The sequence below is a fragment of the Schistocerca nitens genome, chromosome 2, assembly GCF_023898315.1.
Source record: "Schistocerca nitens isolate TAMUIC-IGC-003100 chromosome 2, iqSchNite1.1, whole genome shotgun sequence".
Lineage (NCBI taxonomy): Eukaryota > Metazoa > Arthropoda > Insecta > Orthoptera > Acrididae > Schistocerca > Schistocerca nitens.
The window spans coordinates 614629270-614654183 of NC_064615.1; the positions used below are offsets into that span (position 1 = coordinate 614629270).

A 24914-nucleotide genomic window follows, 5' to 3' on the forward strand; every position below is an offset into this window, starting at 1 on the left:
ATGTAGCTTTGAATTTTGTTTCAAAATCAATAAAAGACTTGAAATCGTGTAGCCTTAACATACGCCATTGTGCAGCATTTCATGATGAATGGCTTACGGCGAATCTGATTTTTCTGTGGTTCGACCAGGTACTGGGTAACATACCTTGAAATGCCTTGAGAAATAGCACAGGTTGTATATGTCCACCTAGTGTAAATTGAGGAAATTTACTGTTGATTACTTTACTAAGTGTTGACATAAACCATTACATACACTACTGTGTTGATTGCTCTTAATTGATTTCTCATCCCTACTCTTTCTTTCTGGTTGGCAGTATTGAGTGGATGTATTGTCTCTATTGGACAATAATTGCAGGAGCCCGTTGTTATTGTTACTAGGCATTGACCTAATGTTTGCTGGTCTTTCTACAATATCTGAATAGGGGACATCTTTTGTGTTGTAGGTATTATTCAGCTTTGAGTGTAATGTAGTTTCTTTGTGTTCATTATGGCATTCCAGCATTTGTAAACAAACTTCAGTTTCATCAGTTATGAATGATATTGTTTCTGTATCTCTATTTGTCAATTTTTGCACACTCATTTTAGCCTCTAGTAATGCATAGATGAAGTTAAGGAATTCTGCTACCTAGGCAGTAAAATAACCTATGACGGACGGAGCAAGAAGGACATCAAAAGCAGACTAGCAATGGCAAAAAGGGCACTCCTGGCCAAGAGAAGTCTACTAATATCAAATATCGGCCTTAATTTGAGGAAGAAATTTCTGAGAATGTACATCTGGAGTACAGCATTGTATGGTAGTGAAACATGGACTGTGGGAAAACCTGAACAGAAGTGAATTGAAGCATTTGAGATGCGGTGCTACAGACGAATGTTGAAAGTTAGGTGGACTGATAAGGTAAGGAATGAAGAGGTTCTGCACATAAACGAGAGGAAAGGAACATGTGGAAAACACTGATATGGAGAAGGGACAGGTTGATAGGGCATCTGTTAAGACATCAGGGACTGACTTCCATGGTTCTAGAGGGAGCTGTAGATGGCAAAAACTGTAGAGGAAGACAAAGATTGGAATACATCCAGCAAATAATTGAGGACGTAGGTTGCAAGTGCTAGTCTGGGATGGAGAAGTTAGCACAGGAGAGGAATTCATATCAGGCCACATCAAACCAGTCAGAAGACTCATGACGAAAGAAAGAAAAAGAAAAAGCCGTGGTTTCTACTGTTCGGAGCCATTTCATAATGTCCTGGGTTGTCTTAATGGACTGTATGCATTGTAACTGATCCTCTACCTTGTCATCTAATAATTCCAACTGTATATCTATTTCTGCTCCATGTTTGAACCCTGTTTCAAGTCTGCTTCCCAGTCTACCCATTCTGTCAGTGGAAAGGTGCAGGTAGCTGACAGGCCCACGTCCTGCAGTGTTACAGGATGTTTGCCGAAGCATGATTAAATTGTGGCTGCATGATTCATCCATCCTACCTCGAAATGTTTGATGCTGTCCACCATGAGGGCATTCATATATCAAGGGAGAACCGATAGAGGTACTCAAGGTACCCTCCGCCACACACCGTCAGGTGGCTTGCAGAGTATGGATGTAGATGTAGATGTAGAACTGGATACTATTAGACTGGCCCAGTTCAGAGTATATGTACAGGGGGTGGTGAACCAACACTCCAGACTCGACAGTGCACCCTTCTGTCCCAGCAAGCCCTGAAAATCCTAGCATTGCCTCAGTCATTGGCAACCCCAACTGTGAATGGTTATTCAGGAATTGGCCCTATGCGACAGAGTCATTTGGGACACGTGCTACCAACTGTCTCGTGGATCGGGATATGTCAGATCTTTGAATATGCAGCCAGGTATGGAACCCTTGTATCTTTAGAGCCACAAAGTGATTTTATGCTTGACACTGGACACGAAAACACCAGTTCATGGTTTTACACATTGCTTCAATTTTATCATTATGTATGTGGATGGCTCCCAGCAAGGGAATGCACTAGGTTCTTCAGCTGTTTTCCATGATAGTATTTTCCAAGTATGGCTTCCAGAATATGATGTCAGTACTAAAGTGAATTCAAAGATATCACAGTATGAAGTTTCTCAACTACTCTTGACTGACTCAGTGCACTACAAGTGGTCCACCACATGTATCAAACTGGCCAGTTGACTCATATCATCCATGACACCTTGCAGATCTGACACCAAGGCAAGGAGGTGGTATTATGCTGGGTACCTGGGCATGTTGGGGTATAGGCAAATGCCAAAGCTGACAAAGCAGCCAAAGAAGGGTATAAGAATGGTGGTGTGGATTTATATGCTGTTCCCTGGAATGCTGTTATCTCATTGTCTGACAGAATAATCCTGTATCAGTGGCAAATAAAATGATTGGGAGTGGCAAATGATAAACTATGGTCACTCAAATCGACCACACGGGCATGGTGGGCTTAATATCAACCACACTGATGGAATGAAGAGCTGCTCATGAGACTGCACATAGGGTGTTGCCCACTAAAGTCAGGTTTCCTCCTGTGTTGGGAGGATTCCCCATTCTGTGAGGTTTGTGATATGTCACATTCAATTCATCATATTTTGGCTAAGTGTGTTCTATTTTCCGACATTTAGGGCAGCCATTAGTTTGACAAGAGATCTGTCACATCCTCATTGATACTGACACCAGTGTAACACCAGTTTTGAAGTGTTGTGTACTGTGTGGCCTGTGCCTAAAGTTCTGGGGAAGGGAGATCAGTATGTTCTGATGGATAGCTTACCCAGGCAGTTTCACATTTTTATTAATTGTTTTTCGATGTCATAGTCTGGTGCGTCATGGTGGTGGTTTTTTTTATAATTGCTAGGCAGACTTTCAAGCATTATAACCAGCTCCATGATCATCATCATCATCATCATCATCATCAGATAGGGTATATTGTGATCAACAAGTGTTTTGAAACTCAAATCACAAGAGCATTCACTTATCGTAGAGCAGATATACCGTTTGACTGCACCTGACACATACCTACTTGCAGCTCTCTAGAAACAAAACAAGTAAAACACAGGAAATGAACTCAGCAAAAGAATATGGCTTATGAAAAAACAAACAGCCTGAATTGAGAAGCGAAGTGGGCATGGATATCAACTGTAAGGTGGTAATAACAATGACATCTCTGGTCAAGAAAACTGTACTGAAGTATGGGAAGAGATGAAAAACTTTGTGATAACCACTGCTCAAGATAAGCTTGGGGGGCAGAAAGGGGGGGGGGGGGAGAGAGAGAGAGAGAGAGAGAGAGAGAGAGAGAGAGAGAGAGAGAGAGAGAGATGGTTGAATAATGAAATTATTTCATTGATTGATGAACACCAAGAGCATAGATCCCAGATAGATTTAACTCAGTTTTTCACATTCGATTTTATGTTACCATTTATTATTGCTGCTATGGCTGCAATCCACTAATTTTTCTTACATTACAGTAATGTGGTTATCAGAAACACATGAAGTCAAAGGTTAGAGCAACAAAAAATAAATGATTGAAACATTAATGTGAAGAAATTGAAAGCTTGCAAGCTTCATATCATAATGATAACTTACATAAAAACCTAAAAGAAACCACAGAGTTATATAGAAGAAAATATGTCTCTTTGATAGTCAACAAAGTTAATGAAATAGCTATTAATGCTATGGAAAAGATAGAGACATGGGAACACTGTACTAAGAATGTGTTTTTGGATGGTAAACGAAATGTTGAGATTTCTGGGAACAAAAATCTAACAGGACCTGGAATTATGGAAAAAGAAATTGAGAAAGCTATACAATACCCAAAAGACAATGAAGCAATAGGACTTTTTGGAATTCCAGTGGAGTTCATTCAACTTCTTGGTGAAGAAGGTATCTAGAGTCTTATACAGATTTACGATACAGAGCATTATCCTGCCCAATGGCTATTATCATTCATTCCCTTTCGAAAAAAGAAGAATACAAGAAAATCTGAAGGTCATGGACTCATTAGTCTTATAACCCATGCCTTGAAAATTGTAGTGGACTGTTAAGGCAGCCAGTCCACAGTGACAGGTAGCCGAAAGGGCACACGTACACACACGCCGACTGGCGCGAAGTCTGGAACAGGATTTGTAATGAATGTGATAAAGAAAAGAACGTAGCTACTAGAACACTTAACTTTTATATCGTCCTTTGGTATACAGCATTCTTGATGATACAAGTGAGACTATCTTGAGATACATGCAATGGTACAAATGGCGCCTTGCTAGGTCGTAGCCATTAACTTAGCTGAAGGCTATTCTAACTGTCTCTCGGCAAATGAGAGAAAGGCTTCGATCAGTGTAGTCGCTAGCAATGTCGTCGTACAACTGGGGCGAGTGCTAGTACGTCTCTCGAGACCTGCCTTGTGGTGGCGCTCGGTCTGCGATCCTGACAGTGGCGACACGCGGGTCCGACATGTACTAATGGACCGCGGCCGATTTAAGCTACCACCTAGCAAGTGTGGTGTCTGACGGTGACACCACAAAAATATTTCTGGAAGTCATCCACCAAAGGTCATATGAAAAATTTGAAAAAATGATTAGTGAGACAGAATTTGGGTGTGGGAAATCTTTAGATAAAAGACATGCAATAGTGGCATTAAAAGTTCTACTGCAAAACTGCTGTACCAGGATAAAAATGTTGGCTTTTGTTTTATTGATCATGGAAAAGCTTTCAATAGAGTGTAATGTCATAAAAATGACGGAAATCCTCAAAAGAATGCACATAGATCATAAATGCATCAGCTGTATCGAGAATTTGTATTGGAATTGGACAGCATAGGTTAAGTTTGATAATGAGGTCACCAACTTGGTTAACACCTGTGGAGGAGTCCAACAAGGATGTGTTCTTTCAATCCTGTTATTGAATCTGTACTCGGACTATTTTTCAGGAAGCACTTGGTGATATAGAAAAAGGCATAAAGGTTAATGTAGTCTTTATCAGCATCATTTTGCTGTAGTGATGATACAATATGGATTGCTGATAACTCAGGTGATCTTCAACAACTCGTTGAAATAGTAAGAGATTGAAGCAGTAATCTAGGTCTCAGTATTAATATCAAAAAGACACATGGCAGCCCAACTCCTTTACAAATGCAGATCTATGATTCAGTGGCTTCTTAATACAAAGAGTTGACAAGTTTAAGTACCTTGGAACAAGGCTCTGGAAAGACTGGAGATCAGATACAGAGATAAAATGTCACATAGAGAATGCCCATGCTGCTTTCATAAAATTTGAGAAAATTCTCAGAAATACAGACCTAGAGCTAAAGTTCAATTTGTAAGGTCCTATATTTGGTCTGTACTTCTATGCAATTCTGAAGGATGGGTGCTACATTTAAAAGTAGCAAGGAAGATCGATTTGTTTCAAATGTGAATTTGCCACAGAATGCTTAAAATACTTTGGACAGCAAAAGTATCCAGCACCAAAGTATTGCGAAGAATATGTAAACAGAGAAATGTTAGTAACTTTTAAAAAGAGGATATATCTTATGGAATGCCAAATATACACACATCAAAAAAATGTTTTGCATCACCCCAGTTCCCAGAACTCCTGAAGATAGATGTTGACTGTGGATATTGTATCACAGACACAGTCCCTTTGACTGTTCAGAGATGTTACTAAACCTACCCATGGATGTAAAGAACTATGCATGAACAGTGCCTATTAGACGCAGGGGTCCGACAACCGATCAGTTCCAGTCATTTCACCAGGAAGGAGGTACACAACTCGTGTTGTCTGTACTTCAACAATGCCTAGACGGTCAATACTGTGGTTCGACCATGTCCACATTGTTACTTTGTGCCAGGAAGGGCTCTCAACAAGGGAAGTTTCCAGGCGTCTTGGAGTGAACCAAAGTGATGTTGTTTGGACATGGAGGAGATACAGAGACACAGGGACTGTCGATGACGTACCTCACGCAGGCTGCCCAAGGGTTACTACTGCAGTAGATAACCACTATCTGTGGATTATTGCTCGTAGGAACCATGACCGCAATGCCACCATGTTGAATAACACTTTTCGTGCAGCCACAGGATGTCATATTACGACTCAAACTGTGTGCCATAGGCTGCATGATGCACCCTTCACTCCCGTCGTCCATACCGAGGTCCATTTTTGCAACCGCAAGACCATGCAGCGCGGTACTGATGGGCCCAACAACATGCCGAATGGACCGCTGAGGATTGTCATTATGTTCTCTTCACTGATAAGTGTTGCATGTGTCTTCTACCAGTCAATCGTCGGAGATTTGTTTGGAGGCAACCCGGTCTGGCTGAACGCCTTAGAGACACTGTCTAGCGAGTGCGCAGCAAGGTGGAGGTTCCCTGCTGTCTTCGGGTGATTATATGTGGCTGACGTACGCTGCTGGTGGTCATGGAAGGTGCAGTAACGGCTATATGATACGAGAAAGCCATCATTCATCCAATTAGTCCAACCATATTGGCAGCATATTGGCGAGGCATTCGTCTTCATAGACGACAGTTCGCGCCCCCATTGTGTACATCTTGTGAATGACTTTCTTCAGGATAACGACATTGCTTGACTAGGTGGCCAGCATGTTCTCCAGACATGAACCCTGTCGAACATGCCTGGGGTGGATCGAAAAGGGCTGTTTATGAATGACATGACCTACCAACCACTCTGAATTGCCATTGAGGAGTTGGACAATCTGGACTAACAGTGCCTTGATGAACTTGTGGATAGTATGCCATGACGAATACAGGCATGCATCAATGCAAGAGGACATGCTACTGGGTATTAGAGGTACCTGTGTGTACAGCAATCTGGACCACCACCTCGGAAGGTCTCGCTGTATGGTTGTACAACATGCAATGTGTGATTTTCATGATCAGTAAAAAATGGCAGAAATGATGTTTATGTTGATCTCTATTCCAATTTTCTGTACAGGTTCCAGAACTCTCAAAACTGAGATAATGCAAAACTATTTTGATGTGTGTATATTTCTACTGTTGTTAATAGAAGGAAAGGTTGAGGGTGAAAGGAGAATAAAAAAGGGCAAAGGAAGGTATGTTGGTTACATAACATAAATCAGTGAACAAGATTACAAAGTGCAGTTCAACTACTACATACTGTGGTTCATAGAATAACAATGTATTGTATGGTCACAAATATAGGCGACTGATATATGATTATACATGTTTTGAGCTATCTATTTTCTTTATATTATGATGACAAATCCTATATTATCTTAAGGTGTTCCTTAGATGAATTAAGAAATAAAGTATTGTACAATAGAATCTTGAGTAATTTTTGCTGCCACAAGTGTTCACACAAAGCACAACTAACTTATGTAAAAAAGTGGCTGATCAAAAAGATAAATACATCTTGCATTTGTCATTTATTTTTCAGGAAGACATCTAATTGTTTGGCCAACATGAAATTTTCATTAGAAATATGTGAAATTCATTTGGAAAAAAAATGTTTTAGCAGTTATATTGTGACATTTAGAGCTCCCTAGTAGCATAGTTACAAAAGCAGAAAAAGTTATGACAGTCAGATATGCTATTGAAGTTCCATTCAAGTGTGCAATGTAAGGCACTGTTCATTTTTTACAGGCATTGAGTACTACACCTAGTAATATTCACCATGGTAATCAAGTACGGCAATGTTATGAATGTGTCCAGAACTTAGAAATCGTGCTTAATATTGAATAATGGGCATAAAGATTGTGACAATGCTGAGAAATGGTGACAATGAACTTCTCATGACAATGCTCAGAGAGAAATGCGAAAATCTGATTCTTGGTCTCATAAACCACTTCAAAGCAGCAGGATAGTTTTACCTGTAATTGCTGTTGTGAGTGTAAATTTTTCATTTCATTTTATTTATTTCGTGAATTAACTGGGAAAATTTACTGCCAACTACAAATGTCTGACCACATTCATTACCGATGGTTTGCCCATCTATTTGTAAGTGTGATACAGCTGATATATCGTTATCATGTCCCATCCAATTATAACTATAAACCATATACAATTTTCACACTGTTACAGTTAATTCGTACATTCACCATTCAGCCTCCATTAACACTTTGGAGACCAGCCACTTAGAAGAATTTTGGGCCTAGGAAACAGGCCATTTGTGTTGTTAGTTAAAGTCTTACTGGTACATATGTATATTGATATATCACCAAGAATAATACATGCCAAAAATGACCAAGCACCAAGATTTTTTTTTTATTATTTACTTTAGTTCACTGATAAATTATGAATTTTAAAGTAGTTACTGCTCAAGAAAAAATTGGATGGTGAATTTATTTGCTCCTCTCAAGTTCTCAAAATTTTTTGCTCACTCAACAGACGTGACATATTTGTAGCAGAATTACAGCCAACTGCAAAACTTAACGAGTACATCACAAAATTATGTCACTGCAATCATACTGCCTGAGCCATTCATGACAGCAGCTATCACGTTCCCTAGTGGTTTTTAATAATTCTGGAAGTTGACAACAGAAGCAGCACCAGTCAATGGGCAGGTCACAAGATGACCATACATTGTTCTCATATGGAATGAGTCCAATTTTTGAGTGATAGATGGCTCACAGTTGAGATTATCATGGCCCAACCTGTACTCAGGTGCAGTCTTTTTAACACTGAGTTGTGGCCCAAGCTATGCTCAGGCTTGTCTCCAAATTGTTATAGAGTAGCTTTTTCTCCCACTCCTGCTTCTGAAAGTAGTTACTGAACATCAGCCAACATTCCTTGTGCATATCTTTTGCTAATGTCTCCCTTCGTCCATCTGGTCCAAGTTACCCTATGTATTTTAGCATCGGATAATGTTAGCAGTGTTTCCTGACACTCAAAATACAACTTGTTTCACTATTTCTGAAACATTTCAGTTACCCTGTCATTAAATGCAACTACTCTGCATTATAGAGATATTACTTGGAAATCTGATGTGGAAAATAATCGTGCATTAAAATTTTTAAACTCTGAATGTAATAATTTTATGAACAGATGATCAGATGTAGACCTGCACATTTCCACTAGCAGTAGTAATGTTTTCTTCTTCTTCTTCTTCTTCTTCTTCTTCTCTTTTTAAATAAGCTCACCCTTTTTATCCCCCTCTGAAGAATATTTTTTTATTGCAACATAGCCATGAGCAGTGATTTGCATGAAACAAAGAAAATTTACCTCGGATTATCAAAGCAATCATCATCATCATCATCATCATCATTGTCATCATAATTTAATGAAATGCCTTGTCCAAAAATTTCGGTCTTTGTTCATGGAAAATGATCATGAGTGACATACTCCATCAGCCTGTATTTCTTATATAGTGCTTCATTTTAAATCCATGCTCAGAAAGCTTGGTAGAAATTATTTAAGTGTGATCAATTCTATATTAATTAAATTATAGCTCACCTTCATTCATATATTTGTAGTTGCAGTTTTATAACCATTGAGTGGACAAAAGTAGGTTTACTAAAAGATGACTTCTAATCTGGGAAGCTACTATTATGCATCCAACCAACTGATTCACGTGTAAAGCTTTGTGTAAAAATGATATTTTTAGCAATATGTAAATGTGAAGTGCTCCATCAAGTTCCCTGCCAAACAAAAGTAGCTCTAAATGTCTAAATTATACCTACTGCCTTTGAAGGTTTATTAAATGACGTTAAACTAAAGACATCCATTCTTATCAGTGTCAGTGTAACATTGCAAACCCCATAGTCATCTATTTTATATAAACATTTTTCATAATTGTATGGTAAAAAACCTTTGCATTTCCGTTAAACATTTGATATTTATGACATATGCAGACAAATAACTCTCGATTGCATCAGTTTTGAACAACAGGTTTGAACAAAACTGTTATGGAAAATGTTGTTTGATTTGTTGTTGTTTTTTGTTCCAGGAGAAGAATCCCACAGCAATGTTAAAGGAGTTGAAAACAATGCAAAGAAAACAAATACAGAAACAGCTGTAGCTGTATCTCCTGAAAGTAAAAGTAAATCCCCTGCCAGTAATAAAGTTTGCAAGCCATCAGTTTCAAATGACAGTGAAGGCAGTGGACCAGAAGAAGTTCCTGTAGTGAAGGCTCTGGAAACTACTCAGCCCACAGAAAACCAGTCTGAAAGTGAAGAACAGCAGCAACCACCTGTACGGTCAACTGGACGAAAAAGAAAACGTTTTCACAGGCAGCGGGTTAGCAAACGGAAGTTTGAAGGAAAAGGAGAAAATGGTCAGAGTGCAGAGAAAACTGGACAGCCCCAAGCTCCTCAACGGAAGATACATTTACACCGAAGACGACTAACACTTCTTGAAAAGGTAATGATCTTATTTCCCATTTGATCTTTATGTATAAAAAGTTTTAACTGTGAAATGCTATATCTCTTGAAGCATTTACTCACTCAGGACACTACAGCATGAAAGGAACAGCTTGGTAACAGCAGGGAAAAATTTGCAATGAATTTTGAAATAAACAGACAGATGAAGGATATAGCTGTCAAAACCAGAACCAATCCCTCTTAAGTGTTTCTTTCAGTGCATTGCATGGAGAGTGCTTCTTTGGTATCCATGGATGATAATCTTTGTCAGCTTTCTGATGCTTTGACATTCTCATACATACTGAGAGGAAATTGCTGAAATTCCTAGGACAACTGTGTTAATTCGTCTATGAATCTCATACCACATTCCTCATTGTTGATTCTGTCTAATTTATGGTAAATTCATTATTTCATTGCAAGTTATATGGAGCAATAAAAAATAATATTTGTTCTCTACCTTTTTTGTATAGGCAGCAGTTCCTTCCATAGGGTGTTGACATTCTTTTTAAATGTCTGTCAGTCCAATACTTCACTACATGAACATGATGTCACCATTTGCTAAACAACATCTAAACATCATGAGCAGCACTTAAACATTTATTAGCTAAACTGGTATTCATCTGTATAACTCATCGTCAATGGCAGGAATGGTGTCAATTGAAAATCACAAAGAATTTATAATTGACACTCATGTCATTGATAAAGAGATAGATGATATGTCATAGTGATGTGCTGTATACCTGAATACTGATTTGACTAATAAGTGTTTCAAGTGAAGTTCATGGTATTTAGAAGACATCCTTTAAGAAATATTTAAAAGCTGTGGAACACCAAGAATTTTCAAGATTTTTGCATTCAAGATTTTTATAGTGTCACCACTTTTCACAGTAATGCACCAGCTTCATTCACAGGCACACTAGCAAATATCTGTGTCGGGCCTATTATTTCTGAGGTGGTCTCTCAATGAGAGTCGTGCCTTAGCATTCATGCCATGTGGTTATTGCTATGACTGCAGACATTGTCAAATTTGTCCTACCACCATCTATTCTAGTCCCACCACTGCTCAGTCTCTTGACTTCATAAAGAGGAAAGCATTCTATGGGACAAGCTGAGGTACAGACATTGTCCACATTTTTATGACAGTGTGATGCCTCCCTGTTGTGGAGGCTTGCCATTCTTTTAATGTGTTTGTTCAGTGATTTGCCACATGTACCCAAATTCAATGTCACCACTTTGTCTTTCTGTCCCGTTAGTGAGGAAAGTGTGCTTATGACAGGCTGCATTGTTAACACACATTATGCTGTCACAGAGCCTGTAATATAGTGACAGTTACGTTGGTCCCTGCTTCATCTTGCAGGCATTTTAAGTTTTTTTTGCCCAGCATTGATACTTGAGAACTACGAAAATTGGAACATGTTCTAAAGTATGTATCTGGTTCTTGCCATCCACTATAGTAGAACTTTGATTTTACGTTCTCCAATTTTATATTTTTCGCAGTATCGAGGTGAATCTAGGAAGAAATGTAAAATCGGGGAACTTTTAGCATTGATCTTATGGGTTCATCACAGGGTCTATGAATTTATGGTGTACTATAAATTCATAGCTCCTGTGATGAAGTCATAGGATCAATGCTAAAAGTTCCCTGATTTTTACATTTCTTCATAGATTTGCCTCGTTTCTAAGTTCTTACTCGATGTCTCGCTTCACTCCATCCCGTTTTCTCCCTGTTGAAAATTGATGTGACTGAATGAGTTATGTTGTTGTTGTTGTTGTTGTTGTTGTTGTGGTTTTCAGTCCAAGGACTGGTTTGATGCAGCTCTCCGCACTACGCTATCCTGTGCAGGCCTCTTCATCTCTGAGTAATTACTGCAACCTCCATCCCTCTGAATCTGCTCTAATCACTTGGTTCCCTCTATGATTATCTTTACCCCCCCCCCCCCCTCACACACACACACGCACACACACACACACACACACACACACACACACACACACACACACACACACACACACACACACTTCACTCCAGTACTATATTGGTGATTCCTTGATGCCTCAGAAGTGTCCTGTCAGCTGATCCCTTCTTGCAGTCAGGTTGTACCACAAATTTCTCTTCTCCCCAATTCTGTTCAGTACCTCCTCATTAGTTACGTGATCTACCCATCTAATCTTCAGCATCCTTCTGTAGCACCACATTTCAACTTCTTCTATTCTTATCTTGTCTAAATTGTTTATTATCCATTTTTCACTTTCATACATGGCTAGTCTCCATACAAATACTTCCTGACACTTCCTGTCAACAAATTTCTCTTCTTCAGAAATGCACCAAGCGAGGTGGCACAGTGGTTAGTGGTTGCATTCGGGAAGACGAAAGTTCAATCCCGCGTCCGGCCATCCTGATTTAGGTTTTCCGTGATTTCCCTAAATCGCTCTAGGCAAATGCCGGGATGGTTCCTCTGAAAGGGCATGGCCGACTTCCTTCCCTGATCCGACGAGACCGATGACCTCGCAGTTTGGTCTCTTCTCACAAACAACCCAACCCAACCCTCTTCAGAAATGCTTTTCTTCCCATTGCCAGTCTACATTTTATATCCTCTTTACTTCATCCATCATCAGTTTTTTGCTTCCAAAATAGCAAAACTCCTTTACTACTTTAAGTGTCTCATTTCCTACTCTAATTCCCTCAGCATTGCCTGATTTAATTTGACTACATTCCATTATTCTTGTTTGCTTTTGTTGATCATCATCTTATATCCTCCTTTCAAGATGCTGTCCATTACGTTCAACTGCTCTTCCAACTCCTCCGCTGTCTCTGACAATTACAATGTCATCAGCAGACCTCAAAGTTTTTATTTTTTCTCCCTGGACTTTAATTCCTACTCCAAATTCTTCTTTTGTTTCCTTTACTGCTTGCTACATCTACACCTATATCTGCATGGATACTGTGCAAATCACATTTAAGTGCCTGGCAGAGATTTAATCAAACCACATTCACAATGACACACTATTATTCCCATCTTGTACAGCACACAGAAAAAACAAACACCTATATCTTTCTGTGCCGGCCCTGATTTCCCATATTTTATTGTGATGATCATTCCCCCCCCCCCCCCTCCCCCCCTCTACATCCTTTTGTTCTTTCAGTTTATCCGGGTCCCATCTCCTTAAATTCCTGCCTTTTTGCAGTTTTTTCAGTTTTAATCTGCTGTTCATAACCAATAAATTGTGGTCAGAGTTCACATCTGCCCATGGCAATGTCTTACAATTAAAAATCTGGTTCCTAAATCTCTGTCTAACCATTATATAATCAATCTGAAACCTTCCAGTGTCTGCAGGTCTCTTCCACATATACAACCTTCTCTCATGATTCGTAAACAAAGTGTTAGGTATGATTAAATTATTCTCTGTGCAGAATTCTGTCAGGCAGCTTCCTCTTTCATTCCTTTCCTCCAATCCATATTCACCTGCTGCTTTTCCTTCTCTTCCTTTTCCGACTATCAAATTCCAGTCCCCCATGACTATTACATTTTCAGAACCCTTAATTATTTGAATAATGTCTTTTATCTCATCATACATTTCTTCAATCTCCTCCTCATCTGCGAAACTGGTTGGAATATGGACTTGTACTAGTGTGGTGGGCGTGGGCTTCGTGTATACCATATTTACTCGAATCTAAGCCACACGTTTTTTTCGGTTTTTGTGATCCAAAAAACCGCCTGTGCCTTAGAATCGAGTGCAAAGCAAGCGGAAGTTCTGAAAAATTTGGTAGGTGCTGCCACAACTAACTTCTGCCATCGAATATATGTAGCGCTACACAGGTATGCTTTGCAGGCACAAAGATAAATACTGGTGCCAAAACCTCTGCGTCATTAAATAAATTAAATAAAAAAAGGTGGAAGACGAGCTTTTTTCGCCGCCCTGAGTTTCGACCACTGCATTTTCATACATTATCCAACAAAGTGAATACAAATTCCGTATTGCTTATCTTCGAATGTAGCAGCACTTCAGTGTACTATGAAAATCCAACTGGCAAGACTGTTTGGGATGTTTTTCAATATGGCCAACTCTACGATCTGAATTTTTTCCTACCTGTGAGAAGACATGGTTGCTAATAGGAACTTTTATGAATTGTGAATCACATGCAGTATTCTCTTCACCATAAGAATAATTCGAATATAAACATTTTGCCATGTATGTGTTTCGTGTTTGCTGCTATCTCATTTAAATCCTGTCTGCCTAATAAACTACGAAACTAGAGTGAGACAACAGCAAACGCGGAAGAATATACATATCATTTCATGTTTATATTTGTATTATTCGTGTGCCTAATAGTTATACAGTCAGAAATGAAGCACAGCAATTGACTAGATTTTTAAATCTAAGATGGCTCTGTGCAGAATGTAATGTACTAAAGTGGTGTCTGCAAAGATTTTCAAACGGATAAAAATTTTCGCTAAACTCTCGTTCAGAACATCTTCTATCATATGCAGTCTATTATTTGGTTCTTGTTGATCATTAACAAAGAAAGCAGCAATAACAACAAATAGCAGTCTCTTGCCATTGTTTCGCTAATGAGACAATTACTCTCTTTTTTTTTTTTAAATTGTAAGTGGTGGTAGCGCACACAAAAGCAAGCCATGCCGCGAGCGGTGACAGGCCGTAAGCACTTATTATCAGAATGCGACAAACAATGCATGACACATTACAGTAATGCATTTTCAATTTAGAGTGACATAAACACCTATAACAAAGAGAACGGCACTTATCAGATCAAAGAAAAATAAGCAATGAATTCAAACTAGTCGAAGCACGTGAAAAAGGAAGGGTACCCGTATAAATACGGACGGAGCGCCTGACGCATAGCAATGGCTACCTGGTAAAGCTTAACTTCTAAGCTTTCGACTCGAACCAAACTACTGTAGCTGTATCGTCATTCATTCGACCTAAATTGTGTCTCATATTACAATGGACCAACTTTGTTTAGTCTTGGAGGTGCGGCCTAAAACTTTTCTCTCCCCTTGAATTTCGAGTCTCAAATTTCAGGTGTGGCTTAGATTCGGGAAAATTTTTTTTCCTCGATTTCGAGTCTCATTTTTCGGGTGCGGCTTAGATTCGAGTGCGGCTTAGATTCGAGTAAATACGGTATCTTGGCTGCAATAATGCATTCACTATGCTGTTCGTAGTCACTTATCTGCACTGCTATTTTTTTACTCCTTATTAAACCTATTCCTGTGTTACCCCTATTTGATTTTGTATTTATAACCCTGTATTCAGCTGACCAGAAGTCCTGTTCCTCCTGACACCAAACTTCACTAATTTCCACTTTATCTAACTTTAACCTATTCAAATCCTTTTTTAAATTTTCTAACCTACCTGCCCGATTAAGGAATCTGACATTCCATGCTCTGATCCATAGAGTGCCAGTTTTGTTACTCCTGGTAACAACATCCTAGTGAGTAGTCCCCTCCCGGAGATCCGAATGGGGACTATTTTAACTCGGGGAATATTTTATCCAAGAGGATGCCATCATCATTAAACCGTACAGTAGAGCTGCATGCCCTTGGGGAAACTTACGGCTGTAGTGTCCCCTATCTTTCAGCTGTTCACAGTACCAGCACAGCAAGGCTGTTTTGGTTGAAGTTACAAGGCCAGATCAGTCAATCATCCAGACAGTTGCCCTTGCAACTACTGAAAAGGCTGCTGCTCCTCTTCAGGAAACACATGTTTGTATAGCCTCTCAACAGATACCTCTCTGTTCTGGTTTCACCTATGATATGGCTATCTGTATCGCTGACACACGCAAGCCCCCCCCCCCCCCCCACCAACGGCAAGGTTCATGGTCCAAGAGGGGGGGGAGTTATAAGTGGCACAAAAGACAAATGGTTCACATCTCAGGTGGTGGTGGTGGTGGTGGTGGTGGTGGTGGTGGTGGTGGAGTTAAGGGAATATTTTAGGCTGTTGTGGAGAGGGGAGACATGAGAGAGAAAGTGCTAATGTAATCCACAATTGGTGTTGCCAACACAGTCCTCAATATTTAGCTCCACTGCTCAGTTGTGATACAACTACTGCTAGGCTGCAGTGGTAATAGAAAACCAAGACAGTCAGCACAAAGTGTTCTGGACCAAACCAGTACGTGACAAAGGGGCACCCACCACTGTTTCTTGTACACTCACAACTAAGTCTCATCTTTTTGCATGTGTTTCTGATTTAGTGTATCCAGCATCAATATCAGTCATCAATCTTTTAAGTTCAAACACTGAGTCTTGAAGAATATGCTCAGTCATAATTGAGGAAGCGTCACACACACACACACATACACACACGAAATGAGCTCACCTACTGGATGTCTGGAGAGGGCAAGTGGCCCTTCAACTACAGGAGTGCAGGTAGGGGTGAAACCATTTTGTGAAGTGCTGAAAATACACTTTTCATGCTGATGATGTTTTATGACAGAGATGTCAAGTGGGAATAGAAGAAGGGTTTTGTGATAGCACATTTTAAAGACTTTTGTGTTCAAATCTGACATGATACAGTTACAAGAACTACATACATTGCTCACATATATACTTTGTACCCCACACACCACAAACTATAGATCTTAAAGAGTGGCAGTAGTGACAGAGGGCATGAAACGGAACTGTAGCACCTGAGCTTTCTTTCAAATTTACGTTTTACACAGTGCACAGAAATTAACTGAGCTGACTTTTAATAAGTTGTAATGTCAATTAGGGAAGTAAACCCATTTTTTGATGTCTCTGTTTCTCATTAAGCCCAAAATAATGCTTTAATGGTGGTGAGCTTTGGAAGTGCGGCTCATAAGAAAAACATTAAACAAAATAGCAGTGGTGACAAAAATTGTCATTAAACAGATGTTTGCATTTATGCTTATTGTTTAACCGCATAACTGCTGTGATGTTTTTGGTTTAATTCAACATGTTCATTTATTTATGTTTTTTCTGAGTCAGCACAATAGGATGATCTCTCAAAAATGCATGTTTTGAACATATAATTTCTGGTTGTAGCATGTTGAAAAACAGCCCAATTACCTTGTACCCGATTTTTTAAAAACTGTAAACACTGTATTGTATATTTCATTTCCTTCACTTAGACAGATTTTATACAAAGTATTGGACAGGATTGTGATTTTTAATCATATATGTCAATTACGTGTGTTTTTGCTTGTGTTTGGGTGGCTTTAACATTTTTCCAATGTACATTTTCCTCCATTTTGCGTTTTTTTAAGTCTGGACTGCACTAAAAAGTAAAACAGGTGTTTCATTGTATTCAGCATGAATATGCATGAACCATTTTTTTTTTTTTTTTTTTTTTTTTTTTTTTTTTTTTTTTTTTTCATTCTACTCCTGTTCACAAACTGCACAGCAACCATTACAAATTTTCGTGCATATAGATTCCCACAAGTATATTTGCTCTATTATTAGTTCGACTCTGTAAAAGAGAGCATGTTCAAATGCTTATTGTCATGATGTCATCACACTGAAGGTTTAAAGCACTGTTCACCATAGTCATTAACATACGCTGCTTTGTGTTGACGATGATACTGAACAGAACATTGAAACTTCACCATGCTTCCATTAGCACAACAAGCAACTGAAGATGCTCTTGTTTGCAGAGTGAAACAATTTAAAAAACTTCTGCACACCACATTGAAGTGCATGGCAGAAGTTAAAATATACATCGTGAAATAATGTGGCCTTTGATGATGTATCTATGCATTAACTTTTTCTATTCATCAGTGTCATAATTTTACTTTATTTTTCATTTCCATCTCTTTGTCTGGATTTTCCTGCCTTTCCTGTCCTTGGATGCTTTCTCTTCACTATTTTCTGTTAAAACTGGTATTTCCTTCCAATTTCGTCTGGTGTCCTTCCATGTTTTTGCTCTTGCTAATTCTTCTGAGACTTGTAACTTCCTGTATTTTCAAATTGTTTCTTTTGCTTACATTTTGTTTTTCATGTACCTCTTGTTCTGTTTGTGATGGGGTTCGGCAGATGTATCAAAGTTAATTCTCATCACTCATTCCCATCTGTTTGCCCTTTCTTTTATCAAATCACTTTGTTTTCTGCCTATTTTTGCTGCTAGGTAACTAGAAATACCTTTTTTTATTTTTTGTGTACTGTTTGTTGCTCATATTCTGTGCTCTCTTTCTCTTTCCATTGTTTAGTTATATTCTTATATCTTTATTTTTCACATTATAGATTACATTTCTGGATACCCTATACAAATATAGAGAAGAGCTCCATTGGTTCACATTAGTATGTACTGGCCCATTCTCTTATAGCCAACATGAGAAAATTCATCATTATTGGTATGGAGTTGTTGCACTGACCTCATTTTCAGCCTCTACAGAAAGAATTTCAATGAGAGGCTAATTTTTTCAAGTTACTGGTTAGAGAATACTAAGCCATCACTTCATTCCTAAGATAAAAGTAATGAATATCATATTGTGGAGGCACGCCATGCCACGCCATGCCACGCCACGCCATGCCATGCCATGTGCTGTGAGCTTCAAAACACATCTTTCCCCAGGGAGAAACATTGAAACCTTTTTCTATGACTGCAAAGGCATCATTCCCACAAAATTCCTTCACAAATTGTCGACCTAGGATGCTGCAAACTATTTCTGGCTATTGTGGAAACTGAGTGTGGCTTACAGGAACAATGGGGACTGTTAATACTACTACCACCACCACCACCACCACCACCACCATCTTTATTTTTCACATCATAGATTACATTTCTGGATACAGTCAGGTCTATTTCAGGTTATATCCATCTACCGCAGGAGTACAACTGGTGACTTAAACAGTTTTACAATACTTTGTGCAAGATATGGGTGATTCCAAACAGCACTATACCTTGTATTTCACTGTGTTTACATATCCTAAGATTCTAGACAGAGCATCTTCAGGTTTTGTGATATAGATCCCATGGCACCCGTGACAGTGATGACATTAGTTCCTTCACTCTACATTTGACTGTCCCTGATGCTCAGTTCCTTCTGCACCACTTGATTGTTAATATTCTCTTCATACAGTGCTGATAAATCAATTAGGAGGCATGCTCTTGGGTTTGGCTGGCGTTCAACAATGTCAGGCTAGTTAGCTGCAACTATTAAGTCAAAATGTGTGTATTGGTCATACAGGATAGTGCTACATCCAGCTGTTGTGACTGCTTTTGCTGTGTGCTTGTACCATTTTTTTGAAAAGATCTAATGTTGCTAGAGCTCCTCATATTTGCCAGTGAAGGTATGTGCACACTTCATTCTGTATTCATGTTTCATAAATATATGACAGCCTAACAGTATGTGGTTTTTGCCTTGGAGAGTACCCCATAAAGTTGACTACCATCATCTTGAGCAGTTTTGTTATAACTTTTTTTGTAGTTCTTTATCCTTGAGGCCTTCATCTAGGGCAGTTACTATTAGAGCTTATGATTTCGCCCTCAGTCTGTGTATTCTAAGCCATAGGTGCATCACATCTGTGTCAATATTGACGTTTCCCAGGTGGTTTGGGTATTGACCATTAAGTGAATTCCATCTACAGGCTCGTTTTAGCTTATTTTGAGTTTCCATTTTGATGTTTCTTTAATAATTGAGTCTAATTAATAATTCTGCATATTTATCTGGTACTCAGCAGGGTGACACCATTCAGAGGGTTTGATATTTTGGCAAGCCATCTTCAGTCTTTCCTGTTGATTGATTGTCGTATTAGCAAACACCCAACAGTGATGCTAAGCCCCTTTGTGGGCAAATGCCAGTACCACATACAAAATTTGATGCATTTCATCCAGCAGGATCTTAACTTCCAACTGGGCCAAGATGACCTTGTGGTGAGCTTCAATGTGGCGTCTCTCTTCACAATGATACCTTTTAAGAGACTTCCTAAACCTCATAGGAGAAAAGTTCGGGCCACTTATGACAAAACTACTTGAGTTTCTGCTTACATCAGCCTAATTTCTATTCAACTGCAATTATCATGAACAAACAGATGAGGCAGCAATGGGCGGCCCATTGTGGCCAATATGTTTATGGAGGCATTTGTTGAAGAAACCCTGGAGTCAGTAGCCTGCATGCCCTTGTGCTTTATTTACATGTGGATGATACACTTATAATCTGGCCACGCATATGACATGACTTCAGACTTCCTACAACACCTGAATTTGCTGCACCAAAACATCATTTAATGATGGAGATGGAAGAAAATAATCATTTCTTGATGTGCATGTCAAGGCCATATGCCACACTTGGACACTGCATTTACCTTAAATTGGTGCATCCGGATTTGTACTTGCATGGCTCCAGCTATTATGACACTTCACTATGAGGAGGACACTAGTGCACAGAGCATATGAAACCTCAGACCAAGACAGTCTAGCAGCCGAATTGCTGCAACTGAAGGCTGTGAGGCTTATGAACAGTTATGGCAACCCCCAGATAAAATGTACCATAAGACCGAAGAAGCCTAGGCTGCAGCCTGCCAAAGATGAGAAACCTACTGTGACAGCAATTATCCTGTAGGTTCCCAACATACAGGATAATTGCTGCCACAATAGGTTTCTATTCATCTTTGGTAGACTGTGGGAACACATCTGTAAAAGTCAGAAGATTACGGCAGAAACATAACACAGTGCAGGTTCCACCCACCAGCCATGATGAAAGCCTTGTTGAGGTCGGTCAGGGATGACACAGGTCTCTGTAAACTGGGAATCTATCTCATAATTTGCCAGTGTGGGAAAATGCGTGTAGGCAGGCCAGACTACATGGATGGTATAGAAGAGATGCACTGACCATAAATTCTGTACACAAAACGAACAACTGACGAAGTCCATTGTGGCAGAGCATTTAAGTGAGGCATGCATCCCAAGCTTGAGTATGGTCAAAACACAGTGGCAGTCTGTGTGGAAATCTACTTCTGTCATGGTAGCTGTGGAGGATGAGAATGTATCATCACTGCTTTCTCCACCACTGCACCAGGCCCATCCCTGCAGATGACCAGGCAGAGGAGTTGGGCGGGGGTGGGGGGGGGGGGGGGTGGCAATAAAGTCCAAGACAATATTTGGAAAATGAGCCCACCCAAATCATCCCACCCAAACCACAAGTAAACAGTGTCAAAACAAAATAAATATAAGAAGAAAGGCCGCAAGAGCTTGAGAGGTATCAACCATCCCGCCCATCCACCTCAAGGATGGATGGGTGGGTGGGGGTTGGGGAGAGTGCCTGAAGATGGCAAGAAATCAATTTGTCGAAGTATCACACCTTCTTGATTACATTACCTAGCTGAATACCGTAGAAAGATTCAAAATCTTCTTACACCGGGAATATTTCAAATCATAAAGTAATGATAATAACATAATAGAAACAAGGTTCACTGCTGATTTCACAGTGCTGTGCTAGGTGTTCTATCTTGGGATTTAATTTCCTCATGTGTATGACTTTCATATCTTCTCTGATGTTGTCAAAGGTCTGCAAGAGGATTTTGTTCTCAAAAGTGCCCTGTACACACTTGGTGGATTTTTTTCCCTTTATGCTGGAGCTTAAAGTACATACCTGATCCAGTGGAGACTCCTGGCTTTAATTGAGGATGTGATGTCTGTCTCTTCATATGAATCATAAGACTTTTGTTTTTGTTGGTTTTCTTTATTCTGCTCTGAATTCCTCTAACTAATTGTTCTTAAAATGTTCCTTTCAAACATTTTTAGTTTCATCATCTCCTAATTTTGTTAGTGTAATGCATGAGAAGAGTTTTATGTATGAGTATCCTTGAATTTGTTGAGAAGTCCCTCTTGCCGGAGGTTCGAGTCCTCCCTCGGGCATGGTGTTTGTGTTCTTAGCATAAGTTAGTTTAAGTAGTGTGTAAGTCTAGGGACCGATGACCTAAGCAGTTTTGTCCCTTAAGAATTCACACGCATTTGAACATTTTGTTTAGAAGTTTACTATTATGATACCCAGCAATTCAAAATAACACATTTCCTTTTTGTGCTTATTATGTATTTCTTTGTTGACATCTATCAAAGAAAGGTGATTCTCATTATTGACAATCCCTGAACTTTTAACAGTTGTTCAACTTAAATGGTTAAATCCACTGATGTGTAACAGAAGCAACTGTGTTTCTAACATTGTAGTTTCTTCTATTTAATTTGCAAGTGAGTAGCTGTTTTGGCAGTACCTGTAGCTGATCTACAGATATTGCATTAGAAAACATTTTCATATCAAATTCTGATTTTAAACTTTAAAAACCTTAAATGTTACATAAAACCTTCACAAGATATACTGAGCACTTTGATAATAATTGGTGCAAGGAACAGCTCAGATGATACATGTAGACAGAGGCATGAGGCATTACGCACACTGCTGTGTGCACCCTCTGGTCTCCTGAGTTACTTCACAAACACTACACATCATGATCAACATTTTCCTACATCCAAATCTTATCATGTTGCTTGAAGAATGGCTCAGTCATCACACTAGTAGAGTATTCCTAGTGATTTCTTTTTTCTAAATTGATAGATTGTTGTATTATTTTGCAAACTTTTTTTTAACTTACAAGGGAACTTCACCTACCCGTCGTCATTAATTTTGTCCAAATGAAAGTGACAGAAGTGTGTGCCCCAGATCTCGAAAGGTTCCGAAAAATATAGCATTTTTGGCATGGTTCGAGCAAGGGAGGAGCCAGTTATGTTAAGGCAGTTTCTAGGCAGTGGTTGGTGCAGTGGAAAGATTACAGATCAGTAATCTGAAGGGCATAGGGTCGAGTCCCCTAGTGGAAATTATTTTTTATCTTCAATTTTTATGTTACTTACAATGGAAATAAATTGAAATAATGCTCAATATATTGTATTTATTAATACTTTCATAACAAGCATGAAAAACTGAGGCAAAGGAAAATTTGGGATTGCAAATAGATTTCCAAAAAGGGATTGCCCTTACACCACCCATAAGTAATCTGCAAATAGCATTTAAAGAAGGGAGTGCAATTAAAAGTTTCAGGACATCGTATTTCATTAGTTTCATTTTGACCTTGGAGGAGACTGCATCAAAATACATTACATTGTACATCACCAGCTACGATCGCCAACATTTGGCAAAAGTTTGTCTTGTACGTGATTTACTGCCAAACTGTGGGATAAAAGTGTGCCATTCATAATGTGTACAAAAGTACTTCCTAGGTTTTTACGGTGAATATCATTGTGCCATGTGTAAATCATCAATTGTAGAATAACAAAATTAACATATTTTATGTGCAAAGTTCTCATGTGCATCTTACAGTCACTTCTTGGAAATTTATTTGGAATCAAAAAGTTTTCTTTGGGTTTCCTTTTCATAGGACTTGACCCCTGGCCCTAGATTACCCTTCTGTATTGTTTCCTCTCCACCAACTGCTGCATGGAAACAACACTTAACATTAATGGCTCATGCCTTGCCAACCTGCACCAAAAATGCTATTTTTTTCAAAACAGTTACCCATCTGGAGCTTCCACTTCTGTCTCATTCATTTTTGAATCCACCTTAACTTTGGTCTAAATTGGTGATGTCGAGTAGTTGTAGTCCCTAGTTAGATCATTTACTAAAAGCAAGTAAAAAGCACTACACCTTATTGTCATAGTTTTCTAAGAAAATTAAATGTCTCATTTTTCAGCTCCTTAACAGTGAAATTCGCCATGAAAGGAATGTTATCTTGCAGTGTGTCAGGTATGTGGTGAATGAAAATTTCTTTGATGTACCAGCTGAGTACACACAGGATGAAGAAAAACAGATGATTTATGACAGAATACTTGGCAAATTAGAAACTGTAAGGCAATGTAATCATTATGTGGTGGAAAAAAACTTTTTTGGTGTTCCATGCAGTGAAGGCATTAAATGTGATGAAGATAAAGATGATTGAAGTCATTTGTTACACTAAATGTACTATAAAAATAGAAGTTTTGTTAGTTTTGTGTTATTTTGCCTGTTATTGATTTTTACATGGTGATTCAGTGTTATTTTTTGTGCTAGTAACAGCTGAAAAATGTTTGCTTGAAAACTTGCAGATATCTATCATTGTTTTCCTGTAACAATTTGCTAAGTCACTGTGTGTTATTGTGATATATTTATATACATATTTGCAAAATGAAGTAGCAGTAGAAACTGAATGGTGATGTGAATGAGTAAATTATCTACATGAGTGCTATATTGTCAATACAAATTTTATACTTTCCATTATGTGAACTTTGTTATTTGTGCTACGTTCCTGTTGATCTTCATTGTATAAGGCTTTATTGACGTGTAATTCCTTGTTATGAATCCTTGTGATGCCAAAGTGAAAATTGAAGGCTGCATCTTGCACAAAGTTTGCTAAAATGACAAATGTTGTTATTTTCATTTTCATTTTTAATAGAACATTCTGTTGAGTTCAAATGTGATTGCCAGATTTTGTTCCTAGATAGAATAATATTCTCATTTTTAGTTTTACTTCTGTTCAAAATGTAGTAGATCAAAAGATTATTTAAACTAGCTATATAATCAAACACACTGCACTGAAAAATCATCCAGCTAAATAACCATTATGATTTTCGAATGGCTTTGTTAGTGGTCATAAAGGA

General features: G+C 38.8%; 1 protein-coding gene across 2 annotated transcripts in view; it reads left to right on the forward strand.

Annotated features, from left to right (window-relative positions):
* The window catches only part of LOC126236703 (nuclear fragile X mental retardation-interacting protein 1), a 142812-nt gene extending 117936 nt beyond the window's left edge, over positions 1-24876 (forward strand). Inside the window, exons 5-6 of one of the 2 annotated variants that reach the window (XM_049946222.1) lie at positions 9905-10317; positions 23972-24876. In XM_049946222.1, coding sequence (XP_049802179.1) covers positions 9905-10317; positions 23972-24217 — 659 coding nt within the window. In that variant the 3' untranslated portion in view covers positions 24218-24876. The remainder of the gene's footprint in view (positions 1-9904; positions 10318-23971) is intronic. The other variant, XM_049946221.1, reaches the window with a different exon arrangement.
* Positions 24877-24914: the final 38 nt, after the last annotated feature.